General features: G+C 42.8%; 1 protein-coding gene across 2 annotated transcripts in view; it reads left to right on the top strand.

Annotated features, from left to right (window-relative positions):
• Positions 1-12,762, top strand: part of Tlk1 (tousled like kinase 1) — a 117,464-nt gene extending 104,702 nt beyond the window's left edge. For both annotated transcript variants that reach the window (XM_034496797.2, XM_076928893.1), the window contains 3 exons: positions 7,275-7,386; positions 8,473-8,580; positions 10,996-12,762. In XM_034496797.2, coding sequence (XP_034352688.1) covers positions 7,275-7,386; positions 8,473-8,580; positions 10,996-11,172 — 397 coding nt within the window. In that variant the 3' untranslated portion in view covers positions 11,173-12,762. The remainder of the gene's footprint in view (positions 1-7,274; positions 7,387-8,472; positions 8,581-10,995) is intronic.
• Positions 12,763-23,682: the final 10,920 nt, after the last annotated feature.

The following is a 23,682-nucleotide window of genomic DNA, read 5'->3' as shown; positions in this document are numbered from 1 at the left end:
CCTCTTAGGAGACAGCTATAGCAGGCTCTTGTTAGCATACACGTCTTGGCATCCAGATCTGTGTCTACCTTTGGTGACTGCACAAGGGATTGATACCCAGGTGGAACAGTCTATGAACGGCCCCTCCTTCAGTTTCTGTTCCACCCTTTGTCTCTATATTTGCTCCCATGAGTATTTTGTTAACCCCTTCTAGGAAGGGCCAAAGTACCTACTACTTTGGTCTTCTTTGTTCATGAGCTTCATGTGGTCTGTGAGTTGAATCTTGGATATTGCCAGCTTTGGGGCTAATATCCAGTTATCAGTGAGTGAATACCATGTGTGTTCTTTTGTGATTGGGTTACCTCACTCAGGATGATATTTTCTAGTTGCATCCATTTACCTAAGAATTTCTCAAATTCATTGTTTTCAATAGCTGAGTAATATTCCATTGTGTAAATGTACCACATTTTCTGTATCCATTCCTCTGTTGAAGGACATCTAGGTACTTTCCAGCTTCTGGCTATTATAAATAAGGCTGCTATGAACATAGTGGAGCATGTGTCGTTTTTATATGTTGGAGCATCTTCTGGGTGTATGCCCAGGGGTGGTATAGCTGGGTCCTCAGGTAATGCTATGTCCAATTTTCTGAGGAACCGCCAGACTGATTTCCAGAGTGGTTGTATCAGCTTGCAATCCTACCAGCAATGGAGGAGTGTTCCTCTGTCTCCACATCCTTGCCAGCATCTGCTATCACCTGAGTTTTTGATCTTAGCCATTCTGACTGGTGTGAGATGGAATCTCAGGGTTGTTTTGATTTCCGTTTCCCTGGTGACTAAGGATATTGAACATTTCTTTAGGTGCTTTTTGGCCATTCAAGTTTCCTCAGTTGAGAATTCTTTGTTTAGCTCTGTACCCCATTTTTAATAGGGTTATTTGGTTGTCTGGAGTATAATTTCCTGAGTTCTTTGTATATATTGGATATTAGCCCTTTATTGAATGTAGGATTGGTAAAGATCTTTTCCCAATCTGTTGGTTGCAGTTTTGTCCTATTGACATTGTCTTTTGCCATGCAGAAGCTTTGCAATTTTATGAGGTCCCATTTGTCAATTCTTGATCTTAGAGCATAAGCCATTGGTGTTCTATTCAGGAACTTTTCCCTGTGTCTAGGTATTCGAGGGTCTTCCCTACCTTCTCTTCTATTAGTTTCAGTATATCTGGTTTTATGTGAAGGTCCTTTATTCACTTGGACTTGAGCTTTGTACAAGGGGATAAGAATGGATTGATTTGCATTCTTCTACATGCTTTTTTTCTTTTTTCTTTTTTTTTTCCCTTGAGACAGGGTTTCTCTGTGTAGCCCTGGCTGTCCTGGAACTCACTCTGTAGACCAGGCTGGCCTCGAACTCAGAAATTCACCTGCCTCTGCCTCCCAAGTGCTGGGATAAAAGGCGTGTGCCACCACCGCCCGGCTTGCATTCTTCTACATGCTGACCTCCAGTTGAGCCAGCACCATTTGTTGAAATGTTCTCTTTTTTCCACTGGATGTTTGTAGCTCCTTAGTCAAAGATCAAGTGACCATAGGTGTGTGGGTTCATTTCTGGATCTTCAGTTCTATTCCATTGATCTTCCTGCCTGTCTCTGTACCAATACCATGCAGTTTTTATCACTACTGCTCTGTAGTTCAGTTTGAGGTCCGGGATGGTGATTCCCCCAGAAGTTCTTTTATTGTTGAGAATAGTTCTAGATATCCTGGGTTTTCTGTTATTCCAAATGAATTTGCAGATTGCTCTTTCTATCTCTATGAAGAATTGATTTGGAATTTTGATGGGGATTGCATTGAATCTGTAGATTGCTTTTGGCAAGATGGCCATTTTTACTATATTAATTCTGCCAATCCATGAGCATGGGAGATCTTCCCATCTTCTGAGATCTTCTATTTCTTTCTTCAGAGACTTGAAGTTCTTGTCATACAGATCTTTCACTTGCTTGGTTAGATTCACACTAAGATATTTTATATTATTTGTGACTATTGTGAAGGGTGTCATTTCTCTCATTTCTTTCTCAACCTGTTTATCCTTTGAATAGAGGAAGGCTACTGATTTGTTTGAGTTGATTTTATATCCAGCCACTTTGCTGAAGTTGTTTATCAGGTTTAGGAGTTCTATAGTGGAAGTTTTAGGGTCACTTAAGTATACTATCATATCATCTATAAATAGTGAATTTTGACATCTTCCTTTCCTATTTGTATCCCTTTGACTTTTGTTGTCTAATTGCTCTGGCTAGGACTTCCAGTACTATATTGAATAGGTAGGGAGAGAGTGGGCAGCCTTGTCTAGTCCCTGATCTTAGTGGGATCGCTTGAAGCTTCTCTTCATTTAGTTTGATTTTGGCTACGGGTTTGCTGCATATTGCTTTTACTATGTTTAGGTATGGGCCTTGGATTCCTTATCTTTCCAAAACTTTTACCATGAAGCCATGAAGCACTGTTGAATTTTGTCAAATGCTTTCTCAGCATCTAGTGAGATGATCATGTGTTTTTTTTTTTCTTTGAGTTTGTTTGTATAGTGGATTACGTTGATGGATTTCCATATATTGAACCATCCCTGTATTCCTGGGATATTCCCTACTTGATCATGATGGATGATTGTTTTGATATGTTCTTGGATTCAGTTTGATAATTTTATTGAGTATTTTTGCTTCGATACTCATAAGTGAGATTGGTCTGAAGTTCTTTCTTTGTTGGGTCTTTGTGTGGTTTAGGTGTGAGCATAATTGTGACTTCATAGAAGGAATTGGGTAGTGTTTCTTCTGTTTCTATTCTATGGAATAGTTTAAAGAGAATTGGTAGTCTTCTTTGAAGGTCTGATAGAACTTTGCACTAAAACCCAGGCTTATTTTTGGTGGGGAGACTTTTTAATGATGGCTTCTATTTCTTTAGGGGTTATGGGACTGTTTAGATGGTTTATCTGGTCCTGATTTTACTTTGGTGCCTGGCATCTGTCTAGAAAATTGTCCATTTCATCCAGATTTTCCAGTTTTGTTTAGTATAGACTTTTGTAGTAGGATCTGATGATTTTTTTTTTTTTTAATTTCCTCGGTTTCTGTTGTTATGTCTCCCTTTTCAAGTCTGATTTTATTAATTTGGATACTTTTTCTGCCCTCTGATTAGTCTGGCTAAGGGTTTATCTATCTTCTTGATTTTCCCAAAGATCCAGCTCCTGGTTTTGTTGATTCTTTGTATAGTTCTTCTTGTTTCTACTTGGTTGATTTCAGCCCTGAGTTTGATTATTTCCTGCTGTTTACTGGTGTGTTTGCTTCTTTTTGTTCTAGAGCTTTCAGGTGTGCTGTCAAGCTGCTACTGTATGTTCTCTCCAGCTTCTTTTTGCAGGCACTTAGAGCTATGAGTTTTCCCCTTAGCACTGCTTTCATTGTGTCTCATCAAGTTTTGGTATGATATGCCTTCATTTTCATTAAATTCTAAAAAGTCTTTAATTTCTTTCTTTATTTGTTTCCTGACCAAGTCATCATTGAGTAGAGTGTTGTTCAGTTTCCACGTGTATGTGGGCTTTCCATTGTTTTTGTCATTATTAAAAACCAGCCTTAGTCCATAGTGATCTGATAGGATGCATGGGATTATTTCAGTTTTCTTGTATCTGTTGAGGTCTGTTTTGTGACCAATTACATGGTCTGTTTTGGAGAAGGTACCATGAGGTGCTGAGAAGAAGGTATATTCTTTTGTTTTAGGATGAAATGTTCTATAGATATCTGTTAAATTCATTTGCTTCATAACTTCTGTTAGTTTCACTGTGTGTCTTTGTTTAGTTTCTGTTTCCATGATCTGTCCATTGCTGAGAGTGGGGTTTTGAAATCCCCCACTATTATTGTGTGTGGTGCAATGTGTGCTTTGAGCTTTAGTAAGGTTTCTTCTATGATTGTGGGTGCCCTTGCATTTGGAACATAGATATTCAGAATTGAAAGTTCATCTTGGTTGATTTTTTCTTTGACAAGTATGAAGTGTCCTTCCTTATCTCTTTTTTGATAGCTTTAAGTTGAAAGTTGATTTTATTCGGTATTAAAATGGCTACTCCAGTTTGTTTCTTGGGACCATTTGCTTGGAAAAGTGTTTTCCAGCCTTTTATTCTGAGGTAATGTCTGTCTTTGTCACTGAGGTGCATTTCCTCTTTAAGGGCTTCTACCTGTTTACCTGTGTTCTCCTGTATTTCTTTGAGGGAGTTATTTATGTCCTTCTTAAAGTCTCTTCTACATTTTTAAGTGCAAAGATCGAAAATTGCAAAAATAATGGCTTGGCTTTTGCATATGACTTTAATATGCAGGAACTTCAATATGAATCAGAGTTCATGAGTTTTCTTCTAAGGTATTAAGTGATGTTTAGGATCTGAATAAGAATTTTTTCTGATGTAATATCCTGACTGTTTAAAGTAAGAAAGCCTGTGAATCTCAGGCCTTCTATCCCTGTCTGTCTGTCTGTCTGTCTATCTATCTATCTATCGAGAGAAAGAGTTTGTTAATTGTAGATTGTAGATAAACTCAGCATATTCGTAGTCCTTATACCTGACTTTAAAAGTTTCTTTATGTAGCTATAAATCTAGATAGAACTAATTCTTACCTATAAAGTCATCCTGAATGTGCCTAGGTCTCTTAGGGTTACTGTTGCTGTGATGAAACATTACAGCCAGAACACAGGAGGAAAGGGTTTATTTGACTTACACTTTCACATTACTGTTCATCATGGAAAAAAGTCAGGACAGGATCTTAAACTCTGTGTGACTCAAGCTTTTGTCAAGTTATCATGAAACTCACCAGGATCCTGCTCATTTACAAAACCTATGACAGTGTGAATTTTCAAACTTACTCAAGTTTGCCGGAGCGGGGAACATAGACAAACATTTTCAAAACTAACCTAGTTCTCAAAATAAATGAGATTAGCAAGAAGGGAGATTTTGCAGAAAGAAAGCAGTATACAACTTCATTGAACATGACTGCAAGTTCCAGCACTGACTGTTGAGGGCCCCAGGGCAGCCCACATGAAGTGTGCTTGGGCCCATGCTGACCATTTCCCTGAGTTGTGTTGACTTTACCTGAAGAGACATTGTCAAATTTGTGGAGTATTTGTAAGCCACATGAAAGTCGTGTCATCTGCCTGTGGTGCCACCTAAATAGTTACTGCTTTCACAATGAAGCAAATTGTCTCTCAAGCTTGTAATCTCCTAAAAGTTAATAGCCTCAGTCAGAAGTCTTGTGGACTTTTTATGACACAGTTGTTTTTTTACAACAACAATTCTTAAGTCCTGTAGTAAATGAGAAGCTTTCCTTCTCTGTAGAATACTCATTGTTGGTTCCTCTGCATTTGTCTTTACTACTTTTGAACAGCAGGAGAAAATGTTCCTCTTTTGGGTAGACCTGGATCGGGAAATCTTTATTTAAGGGCTGTTCAGGACAACAGTCATGATGTTTTTATGTAGAGGCAGAGGACTTATTTCCAGGCCAGATGTGGTAGTACACATTGTTAATCCCAGCTGTCAGAGGTAGAAGCATAAGATCTCTGTAGTTGATGGCCAGCCAAGGCTACAGAGTGAGTTCTTGGCCAGCCAAGGCTACATAGTGAGACCTGTCTCAAAACCAACAGAATATATTTCCTATAGAAACTGGTCCAAAAAAACCAGTTCAGTTTTGTGGTGATAAGTTGTTAAACCATGCTGAGCTCCCAGTTGGTACGTGTGCGGCTCTGCACCCGCCCAAGAGCTCTCTAAACCCGTGAAAGAAAAGACATACACACGCAACTTTTATATTTAATAAGCCTTAACTTGCTCAGTGGCTGGGCATTTCCAAACCTCCCCATGGCTAGCACACGGGGGTGTTCCTGAGTTAATACTTTGTAAATCTCTATTTTTATCTTTGCTGCCCGCTTCCTTCTGGGCAGTCCTCCCATGGGGCTGTTCTCCCTTTGCACCTACATTTCAGCCCTTATCCTCCTGCTCCTTCACAGTGTAGTCTGTCCTATGCCCCTCTCATGGCAGGGAATTCTTACCTACCAGGGTGCAGAGCAGTGAATGCACCTGCAGGGAGCTCAGTGTGGTTTAACAGTTTATTGATACACAGTGTCATGAGTTACTAGCTGTATGTTTGGGGACTAGGATGACTCTTTTAGAATGCACATGTATAAAATACTTGTCATCTACAGAAACTTAAAATTGATGCCAGTATCACTTAGGAAAAGTCAGTTTCATTTCTTCCCCTCTTACTGATGTCCGGTGCAGTCAGATTGATCACCTATTGAATTGTTCCTACAGTTACTTGATTGCTTATGTCCCCTTTGTGTGGAAAGATGCTCCAGAGCCATGCTTCTCTCAGTCACACATGGAGATACCTTTCAGGATAGTGTAGAGCTGAATATTTTTAAGTGAGCCACAGTTAACAAAGTTACCTGTGATTACTATGTTTAATTTGTCAAATTTTGAGTTGTGAGATTCTTACATCTGATGGATTGTTTTACTTATAATTTAACTTATTTTTACCTTTGACGTATCAAAATATTAATTTATAAATAGGAGTTTTAAATTTTAAAAGTTAGTGTTTGAATGCTTGGTATATTTCACACATGGACTGGTAGTGCTTGAAACTGCACAATAAACCAAAGCTCCTTGCACTTCTCACAGTCTAGTGCGAGGAGCACTGATGCTCTGTAGATACTCCATCCCACCTTCCCGACACGGGCAAGCAAGCCGTGTTCTGTGTGGTGGGCAACAGAGAAAGCTCATGCCCAGAGTGAGTGAGCGACTTGACTAACCAGCTTGGGGTAAGAGAGGGGATAAAGATGATTGCAGATTTTGGCATTTATATTGTGGATTAGGATAGGTTATGTTACAGTGAGAGAGACGAGATCCTGTCTCACTGGAATAAGTAAAGGCTTTAGGTGGCTTAAGAGAGAATCTGTGGTCTGGTGTGTATTTTAGAACTACCTACAGTTTCTTCTATTATTATTCTTCTATTATATTATATACTTCTATTATAAGGAAAGTTTCTTCTATTATTACAAGCTTAGATTATACAGTCACAATCTCCAATGATAATGGTTTTAATATGTTAAATAATAATGGTAATGGTATAAATATGTTTTATTTCAAAGTTGTATTTTGGTTCAAATGAATTAAAATTTTGACTTATGGTTTTTATTGATGAAAACAGTTTATATGTAAGTAAATAAAATAAGCACTCTAAGGTTTAGAAGGTTTTAAACTAAGCATTGTGTCCTTTCTTTTCCCTCCCATTCCTTACAGGTATTTACCTCCTGAGTGCTTTGTAGTTGGGAAAGAGCCACCGAAGATCTCCAACAAGGTTGACGTGTGGTCAGTTGGGGTCATCTTCTTCCAGTGCCTCTATGGTAGAAAAGTAAGTTGTTACACCAGCTTCAATTGTGTAGAGATAAGTTAGTGTGATTGTTATTTTTTAAAATGTGCAAAGTTTCATTAACTTAGAGTCAGTTTAGATCCTTCCAAGGAAAGACCCGTTTCTTGGTTGTTTCCTTGGGTCAGAGTTATTCAGCAGTTGATGGGATTGTCTCTCCGTCTCACCCCTTCTTTCCCAAACGTTTTCTGTTGGCAACTCTGGAGTTAAGTACTTTGCAGTGTCCATCACTCCTTACTTCTCTCAGCTCCTCCTCTTCCCTGCAGACATCCTGAAACTCCTCAGAGAATATTATCAAACTTATTTTTCCCAAACTTCTTTTGGAATCAGAAATGCAAGTTGTCATGGATAATGTTTAGTTTGCCTCCTGCTCAATCTCTGTCACCGAGAAGAGAGGTGCAGCATATAAAGATTTTATGTGTGCAGCATATAAAGACTGTCTTTGTTTGCTTTCTGTTGCTGAGAATAACATCATGACCAAAAGCAACTTGGGCAGGGAAGAATTTCCAGATTGGTTTACAAATTACAGTCCACCATCAAAGGAAGCCAGGGCAGGAACTTAAGGCAGGAAACAAAGCAGGAGACCACAGAGGAGCACTTCTTACTGACCTGTTTAGCCTGCCCAGCTTGCTATTTTGTTTGCCCAAGGACCACTTGGCTAGGAGTAGCCCTCTCAAGCCAGTAGTCAATCAATAAAATCCTCCCATAGATCTGCCCACAGGCCAGGCTGATAGAGGCAGGGCCTCAGCTAGTTCTCAATTCACTCTACCTTGTGTGGAGTTGTTAAAAACTGACTGACTCCAAACCCAGGTCCCCCAGCTCCAAGTCTAGATTCCCTCCTGGTAACTTGAATGACAGCCTCATTGCTTCTCTGCCACACAAGGTTTATCTTCCGAAGACTGACTGAATAGATTTTTTTAGCCTGTTCTTAGCTATAGTCTTTGTTTCTGTGAGACCACATCTAACTTTCAAGAAGCTGAGGACAAGATGTTAAAATATGAATCATTTTTGTGGTGGGCTCAGTGGTGATTCCTTGTTTTAAATATTTTATTCTCTCTCTTTTTTTTTAAGCCATTTGGTCACAATCAATCTCAACAAGACATTCTACAGGAAAACACAATACTAAAAGCCACAGAAGTCCAGTTCCCTGTAAAACCAGTTGTAAGCAGTGAAGCCAAGGTATTAATCTCATCATGTTCTGTGCCGGGTCTGGGCTGTGGTTCCAGTGTACTCAGTGTGTCAGTAACCACATTGGCAGGGATGGCCGCCCGCCACAGCAGGGCTGCTGCTGTGCTCTGCGTGGGCCGCTCCACCTGGGATGTGCTTGCTGGTTTGCATCTTAGCACTTGATATGCTTCCTTAGTCTGTGTGCTCAGCAACTTGCTTTTCTTTGAAAATTAGGAAGAAACCACAACATCTGGACCCTCCATTACTTTTAGATCTCACTCAGTCTGCCTGTTGTGATGCTGAGATACTTAAGTATAGAAAAAGAGGGGCTGGAGAGATGGCTCAGTGGTTAAGGTTATTCTATCAAAGAATCAATTCCCAGCATCCACATGCTTTACCACATCCTGTAACTCCAGTCCCAGGGGATCTGATGCCCTCGTCTCCACCAGGACACACACACTGCACTGACATTCATGCATGCAAAATACTCATATAGATAAAATAAAACAAATTTTTAAAAAATAAAAGTATAAGAAAGAATAGGTGTAGTAATAGCTATCATTTCTATAGTGCTTGTATATACACTGTGTGTTATTCTTACCTTTGTAAAATGAGAAAACAGCCACAACATACAAAAACACCTTGCTTAGAGTGTTGTTCCAGACAAGGCAGTCTCCTGCCAACATCACACCTTGTTCTCTGTGCTGTGGTGCACTGGGTCAGAGGTTAATTCATTCTGGAAACCTGTTTCTGCTCCCGTAGAGCAGGCCTTTCCTGACCTTGACTGTGCCCGTGCTTCCAGTGCCCTTCCCTTCATGTGTGCACAGCCACAGAGATTGTTTTTCTATAACTGTTAGGAATCCTATTAAAATAACATCAAATCCGTAAGACAAAACCACAGAACTGCTAAATTTTCTTATGTAAATACTCTAGGCCATAAGAAAAATTGACCTTGAATAACAGTATTTAAGAGGCAGACGGATCTCTGTGAATTTGAGACCAGCATGATCTACATTGCAAGTTCCAGTCCAGCCTACATACTGTTTCAAATAGTAATAACAATAATAATAACAACAACTACTACAGTAACTACAAGGTGTTTGCATTCAGAGCTGCCTTCATAGTTAAAGAATGCTGGCTTTGTGAATTCTCATTTATTAGAAATTATCCATAAATCTTCATTGGATTGGTTTTATATCGTGTTTTTTAGTTTTTTCAAAGCAAGATTTCTCTGTGTAGAACAGATTGGCTTCAAACTGTCTCCTGAGTGCTGTGGGAGTAAGGGTGTGTGTGTCACCATGACTGGTTTTGTTTTGTTTTTTGAGGTAGTGTCTCACTCTAGTCCAAGCTAGCTAAAATATTTATCATAGGCTGAGCAGTGGTGATGCACACCTTTAATCCCAGCACTTGGGAGGCAGAGGCAGGTGGATTTCTGAATTTGAGGCCAGCCTGGTCTACAGAGTGAGTTCCAGGGCAGCCAGGGCTATACAGAGAAACCCTGTCTCGAAAACAACAACAACAAAAAAATTAACATAGGCTGTCTGCCTCACAGTAGACCTCCTGCCCCAGTCTCCAGGGGGCTAGTATTTTAGGTGTGAGGCACAGTTCTTGGTGGTTATAATAATTTAGCAATAAGTTAATATGTATATTGTATGTTTATATATTTCTTTAACATCATGGTTTTTGGTTTAGGGTTGGGGTTGGTTTTTGAAACAAGATCTTACTATGTAGCCCTGGCTGGCCTAGAACTCACTATGTAGACCAGCTTGAAAAGAAAAAAAAACAAAAGATGCAGAGTTGACTTAGGAAACAGAAACCCTAATGAGACTTCTGTTTCAGTGTGATCACCATCTAAAGACAGTCATGCTGAATAGGGGGAAGAGCGTAAGGCTAAGAATGGCTTCTTACAATTTGACAAAACAAAACTGGTAACAAAATGTGACTAGAGTCAGAAAAAAACAAAACAAAACAAACAAAAGATATCTTAAGGATTTTGTAGGGGCTGGAAAGATGACTCGGTGGTTAGGCACCCTAGCTGCTCTTCCAGAGGGCCTGGGTCCAGTTCCCACAGGGCAGCTCACAACTGTAACTCCAGTTCCAGGAGATTCAACCCCCTCACACAGACAGACTTGCAGGCAAAATGCCAATGCACATGAAATAAAAATAAATTGAAAATAAAGAAGTTTGTAAGTAGAAGTAAAACTTTGCAGCAGTACATCCAAGGAAAGCAGTACTGATGGAGGCTCTGATGTGCCCAGGGTGCCATTGGAGGGAAAATGTCATTGTTACCCCCAAAAGTTCTTAAGGCTTGAACTTGCTGTAAGAGTTGATCTGTTTATAGTCTGAACTATGTCCTTGCTTCTGTAGGAGTTGGTAGGCTGGTATTTAGAAGGTAGATTATTTGTTTGCTCTCTCTCTCTTTCATAGGCCTTCATAAGACGCTGTTTGGCTTACCGAAAAGAAGATCGATTTGATGTGCACCAGCTGGCAAATGACCCATACCTTCTTCCACACATGAGAAGATCAAATTCTTCAGGAAACCTACATATGTCTGGACTGACAGCAACTCCCACACCTCCTTCTTCAAGCATAATTACTTACTGACTCTCCTCCAAGATGGCATGATCTCTTCTCTTTGATTGGCTTCCAGATGCATACTTGAATTTGAGTGCATTTGAGTGTTTGTGGTTTTTCACATGGGACATGGTTAAGAAGTGTTTGTGGACTAAAGCTCTCCATGGAGTTCTTTGTGTGACAGTGGATCATGGACAGTGACTAAGTGCACACTCCTCACTGCCCTGGAGCAGCACAAAACAGGAATACCATGTTACGTTAGAACAAGGGGGACTCTGTGAATAACATTTATAATACTTAAATATATTTGATTGTTACCAGAGAGTTCTAATATGAAGGGTAGTTTTTCATTATTTAAGAACACATGGAAAAATGATGAGACATTTGTAACACAGGAGCTACAGTGCCTGGTACAGCGTCAGCACCCGGCAGCTGATCTACAGAAACCAAAGCAAGAACACAGTGACAGCGGCCGTTGGGTTTTATAACAGAATGTGAGAGTTAGGGTCTTTGAACAGTTGTAGACTTTGTCATTTGCCTATTCTGGCTTTTACCAAGTTGTACCTCGAAATCACATGTCAGTGGTCTGCCACCCGCCCCCACCCTCTAACTGGCTGTGTTAAAGGCAAGCTGGCATTTTTGGACACTTTACACCTTTAACACAAAGAGCTGCCTATTTCAAATCAGTTGAAGTTACTGAATTATAGTATTTCCAGGGCTTTCAGTGTTTTAGAACTAACAGGCATTTTTCTTTTGTTTCCAGGCCTCGTTCATTAAAACAGGAGACAGTGTGTAACCAAAAGCAGGCCAGTTGTATGTAGGATAATGATGAATTCCCTTCTGGCTCTATTGTAAACTACTGTACAGATGTCGGATTACAATTACTGAGTTTCAGCAGCTTATTCTTGTACAAATGTTTAAAAATACGGCTTTTCTAATTGGATATTGTATTTTTTTTAAGTCTTCTTGAAGGCGCTTTAATTGCTGCTAAATGATATTGCTTTTTTGCTATAAAAAATTGAATGATCTTCAAGGCACAAGTTGACTGTACATCCTGGAGAGATATTAAAGCGGGCACTCATTAACAATCAAGGCATGTAAATGATCCATGTTGGGCATATTGAGTTCTTTACATCAGTTTTTTAGGTTCTAGAGCTGTGGAACACATAGAAACTAGATTTACAAATTGTTCATGGTTATTCTACATTTCTAGAAAGTTCTTAGCATCAAGGTGGGATGATAGTCCCATAGAATGTTTCTTGTGGTTTGTACAGATTTGTTAAAATGTGAACATTTTCTAACTGCCTTGTGTGGTAGAAACCAATATTTTTTGTGGGGGGGGGGGATGCTGTATTTCATTCTTGTAAGGATTTTTTTTTTCTTTATTGTCACATTCATAATGCTGAGACTTACATGTAAGTTGTCCATGGTGCAGAAAACAGGCTATCCCTGCCAGACATCCCTTAACATGTACAGTTAAACTGTGGCTCTTACCTGGTGTTGCAAGCCATTTTGTTTGTTTGTTTTCATTGTACATAGACACATTGTCTGTTTAAGATGCTGCTGGAATTATAGAGAATGTAGCCAAACAGTAATAAACAATGACAGTAAAAATGTAAAGACTGTGAAAATTACATTCAAAGAACCCTTAAGATGGAGGGTACTAACTTAGCTCCTCTACTTAAAGGTAGATGAATAAACTCCTTAAACATACTCAAGACAAGTATGAAGTGTTTCAGGCTGTTAAGTTAAAAACAATGTTTAGAAAAAGATATAAATAAGAGTATTGGAGATGAATCACCTTACCCGTGTCTTCTAAAGTTTTCCACACGTAAGTAGCCTGCTAGTTAGTACTTGGGCTCAGTGAACCAGCATCGCCTCTGTGAGGAACTGGTGTTTGTTGCCAAATAATTTTCAAATTATTCTTGCAGTTTCCACCCATTTGTTTTGAGATATTAGTTGTTTTCTTATCTTCTGGAGTCAGCACTGACTGCAGGTAAAGTGCACAGTCCTTATCCTGGAAAGCAGCTGTCTAGGTAGTGTGTAGTTCATTGGAGAGTGCTGTACTTACCTCATGTAGGTTCAGTCCCCTTCAAAAAAACCAGTAAGTACATGCGCTTTAATAAACATGAATGTTGAGAGAAGTGCAGAAACTGTCATGACGATTAAATATTGAGGGTGGGAGACACGTGGGTGGTTTTCCTTGTGACCACCCTCTTTTCCTACAAAAGAACTTGAATTTAAATGTGAACAAACACATCAGGTCCTTTTCTAGTTTCACTGTAAATTTCCATGTTTTTAAAATAATTTTCAGTGTTTTGAATATTTAGCCTAATTTCAAAACTGCTTTGGCAGCTAGTTTCTAAATTGAATTTTTGGATTTTCTATAGTGGTTTTTGAGTGTATATAGCTTGTTCATTTGTATTTGAATTGGCTTTTCCACCCAAAACACTTCTCCATTTACCTTACCTCCTTCCTCCCATTAATTAATTTATCTAGAGTCTGGTTATGTAGTCCAAGCTAGCCTTAAAGTTGATAGCAATCCTCCTGCCTCAGCCCCCAGAATGCTGGGATTATATATGTGGGCTACTTTACTCCGTTTAGTGGTTTGAATAGGTTTGGTCCCCATAGATTAATGTGTTGGTTGGCTCATAGGAAGTGACACCATTAAGAGGTATGACCTTGTTGGAGTAGATGTGGCCTTGTTGAAAGAAGTGTGTCACTGTGGAGGTGGGCTTTGAGGTCATATATATGCTTAAGCTCTGCCCAGTGTGGAACAGTCTCCATTTGGGTGCCTTTGGATCAAGACGTAGAATTCTCAGATGTTTCTCCAGCATCGTGTCTGCCTGCATGCTGCCATGATAATAATGGACAAGCCTTCTGAAAGTGTAAGCCAGCGCCAGCTAAATGTTTTTCTTGTTCATGGTGTCTCTTCACAGCAATATAACTCTAAAATGTGGGTTATGTATCTCCCTGCCTTGCTGATCATTGGCTGATTCGGCCCACAAGGGCGAAGATAGCAGAGATGTTGAGGGGGTTGGGGTTCAGAAGTCCTGTGAGTACATACAGTGAATGACCACACTGGGATGCTTGTCCGTAGGCAGATCAACTTAGGGTGACTGAAGGCTCATAAAGTTTTAGGGGACTGAGGGTAGGGACATCCAAGATGAGAAAAGGTCATTGGCTGGTGGCTTTAGAGTACCTGGCATGCCTCATTAGCATGGGGAATCATTTTGGTAATCTCAGATGTTGGCTGAATGAAAACTCAGAGATCATCGTTTTTGTCTTATGCACAAAAAGCAGTCCCCTTTGGTTCTTGTGAGAATTTAAATTCCTTCAAGAAAAAAATTAGTTTCTTAATGTCTGAATCAGGTTTCTGGGAATCCAATCCAAGATTGATTCCCAGAAAAGGGAAGGTGAGCAAAGGAAGTCCTTAGGAAACAGGAGTGTGGAGGGGAAATACCCAGAACCAGGCTAGACGGACCCTGCTTTGGCCAGTTATGCTGTTTCCTCAGAACTCTTCTGTGCTTTTCTGTTGTCTTTCTGTGTAACCGATGTCTGAAGTAAGATGGATGGATGGATGGTCTGCTCTTCAACAGAGGAAACTGATGTAACAGCCAGCCACATGTTCAGTGATGCATCAGGAGGGAAGGAGAGAAGCCAGGCATAGTGACGCATAACCTGCAGCCTCCTGTCAGGATGTGTCAAGGTGGGAGCATGAGTTGAAGCCCTGAGCCAGCCTGGCCAGCCTTATAAAAGGTAGGTAGATAGGTAGACAGAGACAGAGACAGACAGACCAACAAATCAATCTTATCTTTGGAAGTCTGAAATGTCACTTTTCAGTGATGACAAAAATAGTGTGACTTTTTTTTATCATCATAAAAGAGCAAACCTAAAGAAAAGTATCAGACGATGTCAGTGCACACTGTCGGTGGCAGTGAGTCACTGGTGAGCACCTTCCTGTCTAAGGTCATTTCCAGTGAGAGGGGCAAACCGGTGCTGTTCCTGCTGTGTTCCTTTGCCTTCTGCAGTCAGATGAGTCCCATGAGTAGGACCTGTGTGACCTCCCCAGAGAAGCTTCCAGGCTGTTGACGCCTCCCTATGGAGGAACAGAAAGTAGCTCTGGGCTTCTTCCTGCCCGCTGTTCTCTTCCTAATGAGAGCAGTGGATCTGATTCAGTCAGTAGCTCACTCAAAAGAAAGTTCTGGAAGTTTGGGAAAGCTTCAGCACATCCCTCCAAGTTTTGGGACCAATCAGCATACACTACACCCCACACCGGCCCCCACTGCACTTGCCACCGTGCAATGGGGGGGGGGGGGGAGGCATTCAGAGCAGCATGCGACGTAGAATCCTGACCACTGAGTGACTCCATTTCAGATTTTCATGTAAGCTTCAAGGCTATTGGGAAAGCCTTGTGCCAAACACCATGACCCCACCATCTCATCTGGTTTAATTGCCTGCTGTATATGTTATTCTGTAAAACGGGGTAGTCATCAAACGTAGACACTAAAGTTGCTTTAAAAAAATGAATGTGGTGTTTGGCAGTGTTTTTAAGTGTTTCAATTTTTAATTATTTTGTCTACTAATGACCAAATTCATAACTTCTTTTTAACTATTCAGAAAGAGGATAGTGTGCTGGAGAGAACCCTGGTAGGGTGGGGTGGAGGTATCTGCTGTCTCTGGTTTGGAAATCGGCTCCCGATTTGTCTTCCATGTTAGTTTATTAGTGTGAGCATAGTCACTAACTTCTTTGGGAAGCTTCTACATCTGTAAACTGTTCAGTAACTGCCCCTGCCTGGCAGGAACCTAGCACAGGAACCCACACCTGAGTATAGAAGAGAGACTTAGGGACTCCCTCCCCAGACACACGCACACCCTTGGAAGCCATTGAGAGGCCATATGGACAACCAGCCCTTGGTTTTGCTGTGCTTTTGAACCCATGTCTGGTCATGACTTCAGTGTGCGGCCTGCCTTTGGCTCACACGAGTCCCTCACCTGTGCTAACACTCAACTTTGGCACCCCCTAGCACATTCTTGGGGGTGCAGCTGGGTAGTTTGGACTCTCTCAGGTTAATGCTGCTCCCCACTTTGTGCTCTGTGGATCTGAAGCCATTGTGGACACTAACACTGGCGGCTTTTGGACTAATGTATTCTAGGGCTTGTTAATATTTTTCCCCCCTCTGGACAATCAACTCTCCAGTAAGAATGTTTTTGTTGTTGTTGTTGTTGTTGTTCAGTTTGTAAAGCTTTGTCAGAAGCAGATACATAGTTTCAACTCTTAAGTCTTTAAAAGAAACTTCCTTGGTGCACGCCTTTAATCCCAGCACTTGGGAGGCAGAGACAGGCGGATTTCTGAGTTCGAGGCCAGCCTGGTCTACAGAGTGAGTTCCAGGATAGCCAGGACTACACAGAGAAACCCTGTCTCAAAAAACCAAAAAAAAAAAAAAAAAAGAAAAGAAACTTCTTGACTCTCGCCTTTAATCCCAGAACTTGGGAGGCTGAGGCTTGCAGATTTCTGAGTTTGAGGCCAGCCTGGTCTACAGAGTGAGTTCCAGGACAGCCAGGGCTACACAGAGAAACCCTGTCTCAAAAAACAAAACAAGAAAGAAAGAAGAAAGAGAGAGAGAGAGAGAGAGAGAGAGAGAGAGAGAGAGAGAGAGAGAGAGAGAGAAAGAAACTTCTTTAAAGAGCCTCTTCCCTCAGCACTGTCAAATCATGCACATCAAGATTCAGAACCCCCCAGTAGTGACCGTGTTAGTTAAGTTAGTTAAACAGCACGGGCAGGATTATCTTGTGTATGTATTGAATCAATGGCATGTTTAACCTTCAAATATACTTATCTTGGCCTCCGGCTAGCAATGTACATGGTTTTTTTGTTTCTTAGAGGGGTTTTGTCTTTTGGGAGAAAGAACTATGTTAAAAATATAATTTATTTTTTATTTTGTTGGCTTTCTTTTCTTTTTAATTCTAAAAGAAGGTCTTGACCCTTAGTATTAAACGGGCTGATTTGTAAGGATGGTATAGAGAAAATAATTGACTTTCTAGTGGTGCTAATGTTAACTGACCACGAAATGGCTTGTCAGTCTCTTGTTCCATGGAGTTCACTGTCTGCATTTAACTCCTGCATTTCTAGAAGCCATACTTGGAGATGAAATCTGGAATTCTTGGTTCTCCGTTGCTTAGAGTGGAAAGTGTGCCTACATTTGTTTAGTGGCCTGGCACAGAAGCCTTAAACTGTGCCTTGTTTTGAACTTGGAACATGAAACCTCGCAGGGCTTTCATGCCTGTTTGTCAGGCCCAGCCTTGTTGGCGCTACAAATTTTCCTTCTGGTTTGGAGAGTTTGGGCAAAACCAAGATGGAAACACTGTTGTGCTCCTTTGCCAGTCCCACATGCTGTCACCACAGGGCTAAGAGTTTGAGCCAAGCAGGGTTTGGTCTCTGTAAGAAACGTTCTTTGTGTGCATTTATTCCTTCCTGGTAACACAGGGTACACTTCAAAAAAAAAAAAAAAAAAAAAAAAAAAAAAAAAACAGTTAACAACTGGAGCCTTCAACTTGTCACTTTCTCTTATAGCACCAAGTGTTGGGTGCCCCCTCCCTCCCCCACCAAGTTTTAAGTTTTTATGATGTGGTTATTCTTTTCATTGAATCAAAATGGTGTAATTGGATAGTGTAAGCTACAGTTACAAGCTCCCCACTGTGCCAGAAAGAAAAGCTTGGTAGGTCTCCTTGGCAACTCTCCAAGCCGGCTGCCTGTCCTTGGGGTCTTGGCTGATGGGAAGGCACCTATGTTTATCACAGTTGAGCCGTTTGCTCATTTGGTGGTTCTGTTCCCGCACTCACGGCCACTGCAGAGGAGAAGGCGAGGGCACCTGGGTTCTCATGCCTCAAAACGGTGAGTGTCGTTCTCGGACTGCAGTTGCATCATGAGGCCTCAAACGACTTTATAGTACTGCTGTGTTAGCATCAGTAACTTGACAAATGCCCTGTTTCTCTGTGTAATCTGTACTTTCTGAAAAGACGGCCTTAAATGCACTTGTGTTCTCATGCACATAGGATCGCAGCTTCCCAGATTTGGGACCCACATGCAGCGGGAGCCTAAGCTCGGCTGTAACCGTCTGGCGCAGAGGACCCTGGTTTCATCATCAACAGTAGTTGTACACACTAGGGGGGTACAGGGGATAGCTTGGCACGCTGGTCCAACTGGGGTGCGTTTCCTTCCCTTTGCCATTTGTGTTTGGGGCCTTAGGACTTTTAGTGCTTTGTAAACACATAGTGGGCTATTAGGAACTCGAGACCTCCACTGTGACCATGAAATTGCTCTTCTGTGTTCTGATGTCCAGCTACTGTCTATCTCCAAGCTAACATACCACTTAGCCTTTAGTGATTGCAAATTCAGATAGACTTTCAGCTTCTACACAAAAGAACATAATTGTGTCTGGCATGTTTCATAATGTCCCCTCTATCAAGGCCCCAACAGATTTCCCAAGTCCAGATGGAAACTCCTGGAGACCTTAGCCTAAGTGGGGGAACAAGCTGAAACTACCACCAGGGTACATGCTATGTCCTTAAGGAAAGGATTCATGGGGACAAGATGCTGAACTGTATCTGAGGTCTGAACTCAGCCACAGTAATGTAGAGTTTAGGTGGGGAGAGACGTAGGTCTAGTCTGCTTATAGTGTGGCAGCAGGAGTTGGGCTGAGCCGGCCCTGGGGACACCAAGGCGTAACTGGATTACATGACAACCAGCTCCAGTCACTGTGGGAATCACTTTTTTCAATATAAAAGTAATTATGTTCTTCTACAAGTTGTCAAATGTCAGCCTTAAGTTCTTTGACTTGTGTTCCAGCAACCTTAAGATTGCCACCATACTGTTCAGAAACCTTTGAAGTGATTCAAGTACCTCTGGCCAAGACTTCATTCACCATTCACCATTGAAATCACATCTGACTTTTGCAGAAAAGCAATTCTATTGGAAAATTTAAAGGATCCATTTCTATGTCTTAACCATTTTTGTGCCCACCCTCCAACCCTCCATTGGGAAATGAATGAAAGAACTCCAGCTTAGATAGGACGTCAGAGGCAGAATACTGCTGGTCTATCAGCCTCTCAGTTACCTGGACAGCCACTCTCACGGGGCAGACAGGCCGCCAAAGCAGCTCCTTCATTCTCCCTTGCCCCTTTATGCCCCTGCTTGACCTAGAAATGGTCGACCTGAATTTGCATGGCCCTGTCATGGCCGAGGTGTCACAGGAAACCTGAGTGGTCCCTGCCCTCTCTGCCCCCTTACCACTTGGAGCTGCACTCACAAGTTAACTAACAGATACTAACAAAGCCAGATGTGACCCCTGCCAGAGGTCACACAGCAGCCACTTAGTGTCTATTGCTGCTTCTGCCCTGAGGACTGAAGGACATCTGCAGGAGGGGCTTCATTGCCACCAGATGGCCAGCCTCTGGCAAATGAACACCATTCACCAAGCTCCTCTAGATTTCCACATATTTCATTGCCCAAGTCAGAAAAGACTTCTACTTGCCAAGGAGGCTTTTTCAAACCTTGATCTCTGCAAAAGGCCTCAGGACTAAAATGATCTAAGCAGCTTAGCCCCTCTCCCGCCCACCCCCCCCCGCCCCGCGCCCAAGGCCTTGCAGGACAGTACTCCGCCCCATTCCGCCCCCAGCGCTACCCAGCCAGGCTCCCTCTTCAGTCTGCGAAGGGTGTGTCGCCCCAAACTGCGTGTGTCACCCAAACCGCATGTGCTACTTCCCTGCCGGTCTTGAAGGACACAAACTGCTAATTGGCTGGGCGCGGGATGCCTGCTGTGCCCTAGCATCCCAGTGACAACCAGGTAGGACACTCGAGGCAGGCCCTGGCAGTGAGGCGGGATGCTGCACTAGATCACGTCCCAGTCACGATCTTCAAAGCCTGGACCCTTTGGGCTGATATCCCGGAGCTCCATGGCATCATCCAGCCAGCCAAGCCGCCGTGCTGGAAGCCGGAGCACGCCTTCCACCTCTGCCGGCCACGCCCCGGGCCCTGTAGGGTCGACCCCGTAGACCCCGCGGCCTCCGACGGGTCGCGGGTTTTCCAAGTTCGCGGCGCCCCCTGGTGGCCTCTAGCGTTCACTGCGGGTTGCTGTGGAGACTTTCTGGGCCGCTTCGTAGAGGAGAGCTGAGGCTTGAGGCTGGACAGATTTACCTGATTCAAACTTCCCACCCAAAGCTTCTCTACCGTGTGAACTGGAGCCTTCCTAGCCTCGGTCGGTTTGAGGATCCTGAGAAGGAAGGTCTGTGATTTCCGAGGAAAGCATTTGGTGGCCTGTCCTTAGATCCTTAGACCATAACATCTCTCTAAATGTGATTGATCCCTTTTCTCACTAAAATAGTCAAAAATAATTGTTTTCAATATATATATTTAAAATATGTGTATTAAATTAGAAACAGTTTTCTTCCATGCACCACAGTTACCCAATCCAAAAGATAAGCGCTCTCTCTCTCTCTCTCTCTCTCTCTCTCTCTCCTTTCCTCTCTCCACTTCATCTTTCTCCACCTTCCTTCCACTTTACTTACCTAGTAAAGCCATGCATTTGAAAACATGAACCTTCTTAGCTCATGTTTTACACCTTTTAATATTTGGGCACCCACAGCTCCAGCAGAGCTCAGAAGTGATGTGCCTGTTACTAGACTCATGGTGAGCTTGGGTCAGAGGAGCTTATCTCTTGCTTTAATTTAGCCCTCTAACCATGCAGACGGTATTCGCTGTAATGTAGTCACTCCCTCCTGCCACAGAAGCCCACGGAACAGTAAGTGTATGCTTACTGCGCCTGACAGTTAATGGTGTTTCCTGTGAGAACAAGGCCCCAAACATGACTATACATCATGTGTACTCCTCTCTGGGCCTGCCTCTAGCACAACAGTGGGTATCAGACAGGGACTGATTCCCAAACCTCACAGTGATGCAGACCCAACAGGGTAGACCGGTTCAGGAGGCAGCTGCCTCTGTGTCTGAGCAGCCACAGACTGAGACTTTGAGATGGCAGAGAAGGATCACCCACAGTCTCTCCAGAAAATCCAGGCTTCAGGGTACGATTCATTTAAGATGGAATATGGCTCTCCCAGATTTCTAGGAACCCGTTTCTCCTGCTTAGAACCTTCCTGTTTGTGCACACTAGAAAACAATCCAAGTATGTGTTGGAAACCTCTGGCAGGACAGGGTAGAGCTCAGATGCACTTACCAAATATGTACAAGAGCCATCCTCCAAACAAAAACACACATAGTAACACCGCTGCTGCACCTCTACAATGTCAGCACCACAGAGTTGGAGGCAGGAGGATCAAGAATTCACCATCACCCTTGGCTGCACCTCAAACTCAAGGGAAGTCGGCTTCCTGAGACTTTGTCTCAACAATAACCATTATTATGATTATACAGGATGTAGAAATGAAACGTTCCTGTAAGTTCCCCCAGTTATCTTAAGTCAAAGGCTTTTTCTGTATTTGTTTGTGCACATGTTCTCGTGTGAGCATGTGCGTGCACATGGAGCCCTTGGGACAGCCTTGGCTCTTCTTCCTCTAGTGACCACCAAATAGGCTAGCCCGGCTGGCCACCAAGGACCCACCTGTCACCTGTCTTTGACTTTCTGGTGCTGAGATTACAAGCACCTGCTACCATGCCTTTTAGGGGGTTGGGTATGGTTTGAGACAGGATCTGACTACATAGCCCTGGCTGTCCTAGAATTTTCTATGTAAACCAAACTGGCCTAATACTCACAGAGATCTACCTTCCTCTGCCTTCAGAATTCTGGGATTAAAAGTGTGCACCACCATGCCTAGCTATGCTTTACTTCTTGTGTACACAGGTTCTGGGGGTATCAAACTTAGTTCATCATGCCTGTGAGGCAGACACTGTACTGACTAAACCATCAGCCCTTGAGAGAGGTATTTTCTCACCAACTGCTTCCCCTTGGTACCTAGGAGAACGTCCTCTCTGCCCTTTCTCTGGCCTGTCACTCCAGAGATGGAACAACTCCTTACAGGGAGGAGGGAGACCCTCCCTTTCTTAAAAGATAACATAAAAGAGAGGGAGGGCCATACTCTGAGAAAAATATGCCTGATTGTTGACATATGTGTGTGTGGTGTTTGGCTGTACCACAGTGGGCTTTCTGACAGCCTTGGGGCCCAGGCCATGGATTCTGGGCAGCTTCTCTGTAAATGATACAGCCAAGATCTCTTCAGTGACCAGAGTCTGTTCCCTCGAAGTGGTGGGCCTCTCCTCCCTGCTCCTGGGTCTCTGTACTCCTCTCAGTTCACACACATTTCTGTGAAGTTGCCTCTGAGGCAGGATGGAGTCTCCTGGCTGCCTGGTTCCAACAGCTAAGTAGACCAGCCTGAGGCTTCTTGGTGCCTGAAGGTTGAGCTGGGCTGCAACTCCAGGATTCAGTTTTATGAGTCAGGATCCATTCAGAGCTAGACTTCTCAGTGATGTAGCTACCTCTGAGTCACCCCCACCCTGCCCCGCTCCTGTAAGTAACCTGTGACCCCTGTAAACTCACACGTTCACTAAGATAGACTCAGGTGAAATTTCCTTTGGTCTGTCATTGTTACCCTGTCTGGAGCAAATAGATGTTTGTTCACATTTTCCTTGGAGAAGTCATACAGAGTGCCCCCATAGGGTCTGAGGGAGCCAATGAATTTGGGAAGTTGCAGGCCCCTGCAGTGGGTGCCGAAGTGTTCGCCCAACCTGACCCAGTGTAGAGCGTCTGTGCAGGCAATCGTAATGTGGCTTCCTTTCCATATGTCACACAGGATGGTGTGCTTTGTGGGTGTGGGGTTGGCTGCATGCTCCCTGAAATGCAGCGGTTTGAGACAGGAAGCCAGGTCTACGCTGTCTGAGAGCAGATCTTCCCTGAGAGGATGCCAGTGTGAGCATCTTCCTCCAGAGCAGCGGTTCCCAACCTCCCTAGTGCTCTGACCCTTTAATGTACAGCTGCTCCTCACAGTGTGGTGACCCCCAACCATAAAATGATTTCTGTTGCTACTTCATAACTGTAATCTTGCTATAGGCATGATGTTTTTATACACTATGAAGTTTACCCTTGTGTTATTCAAATGACAGTTTCCCTGCCCTCGTATCTTGTTTCAATCCCGACTAGGCACTGTAATGCTTACACCAAGACTCTCCTGTCTCGTTTACGTAAACAGTCCTTACCGTTTATTCTCTACCCTGTCAATAAACGCTGATCACCCAGTGTGGGCAGAACAGTGAACAGAGCATTTGCCAACCAGGGGAGGAGAGAGGGAGAAAGAGAGGTTCAGATCAGCAGGGTGGAGGGAGAGAAGACTGGAGCCACAAGGAAAGGGTCAGGAGAGAGATCGTGGAAACACACCTGAAATCCAAAGAGCCAGATCGACAATAGTACACAAGGATCATTGCTGCCCTCCATCAGCAGATTCATTATGATCCTGCTGTTTATGCCCAAATTGCCACCACAGCCGTTAGGACCTAGAAGGCCTTGCCTAATAAGGCAGCTGGAGGCCAACTAT

Source organism: Arvicanthis niloticus, chromosome 2 (genome assembly GCF_011762505.2).
Source record: "Arvicanthis niloticus isolate mArvNil1 chromosome 2, mArvNil1.pat.X, whole genome shotgun sequence".
In the NCBI taxonomy this organism is placed as follows: Eukaryota; Metazoa; Chordata; class Mammalia; order Rodentia; family Muridae; genus Arvicanthis; species Arvicanthis niloticus.
This window is presented reverse-complemented; position numbering and strand designations above follow the sequence as displayed.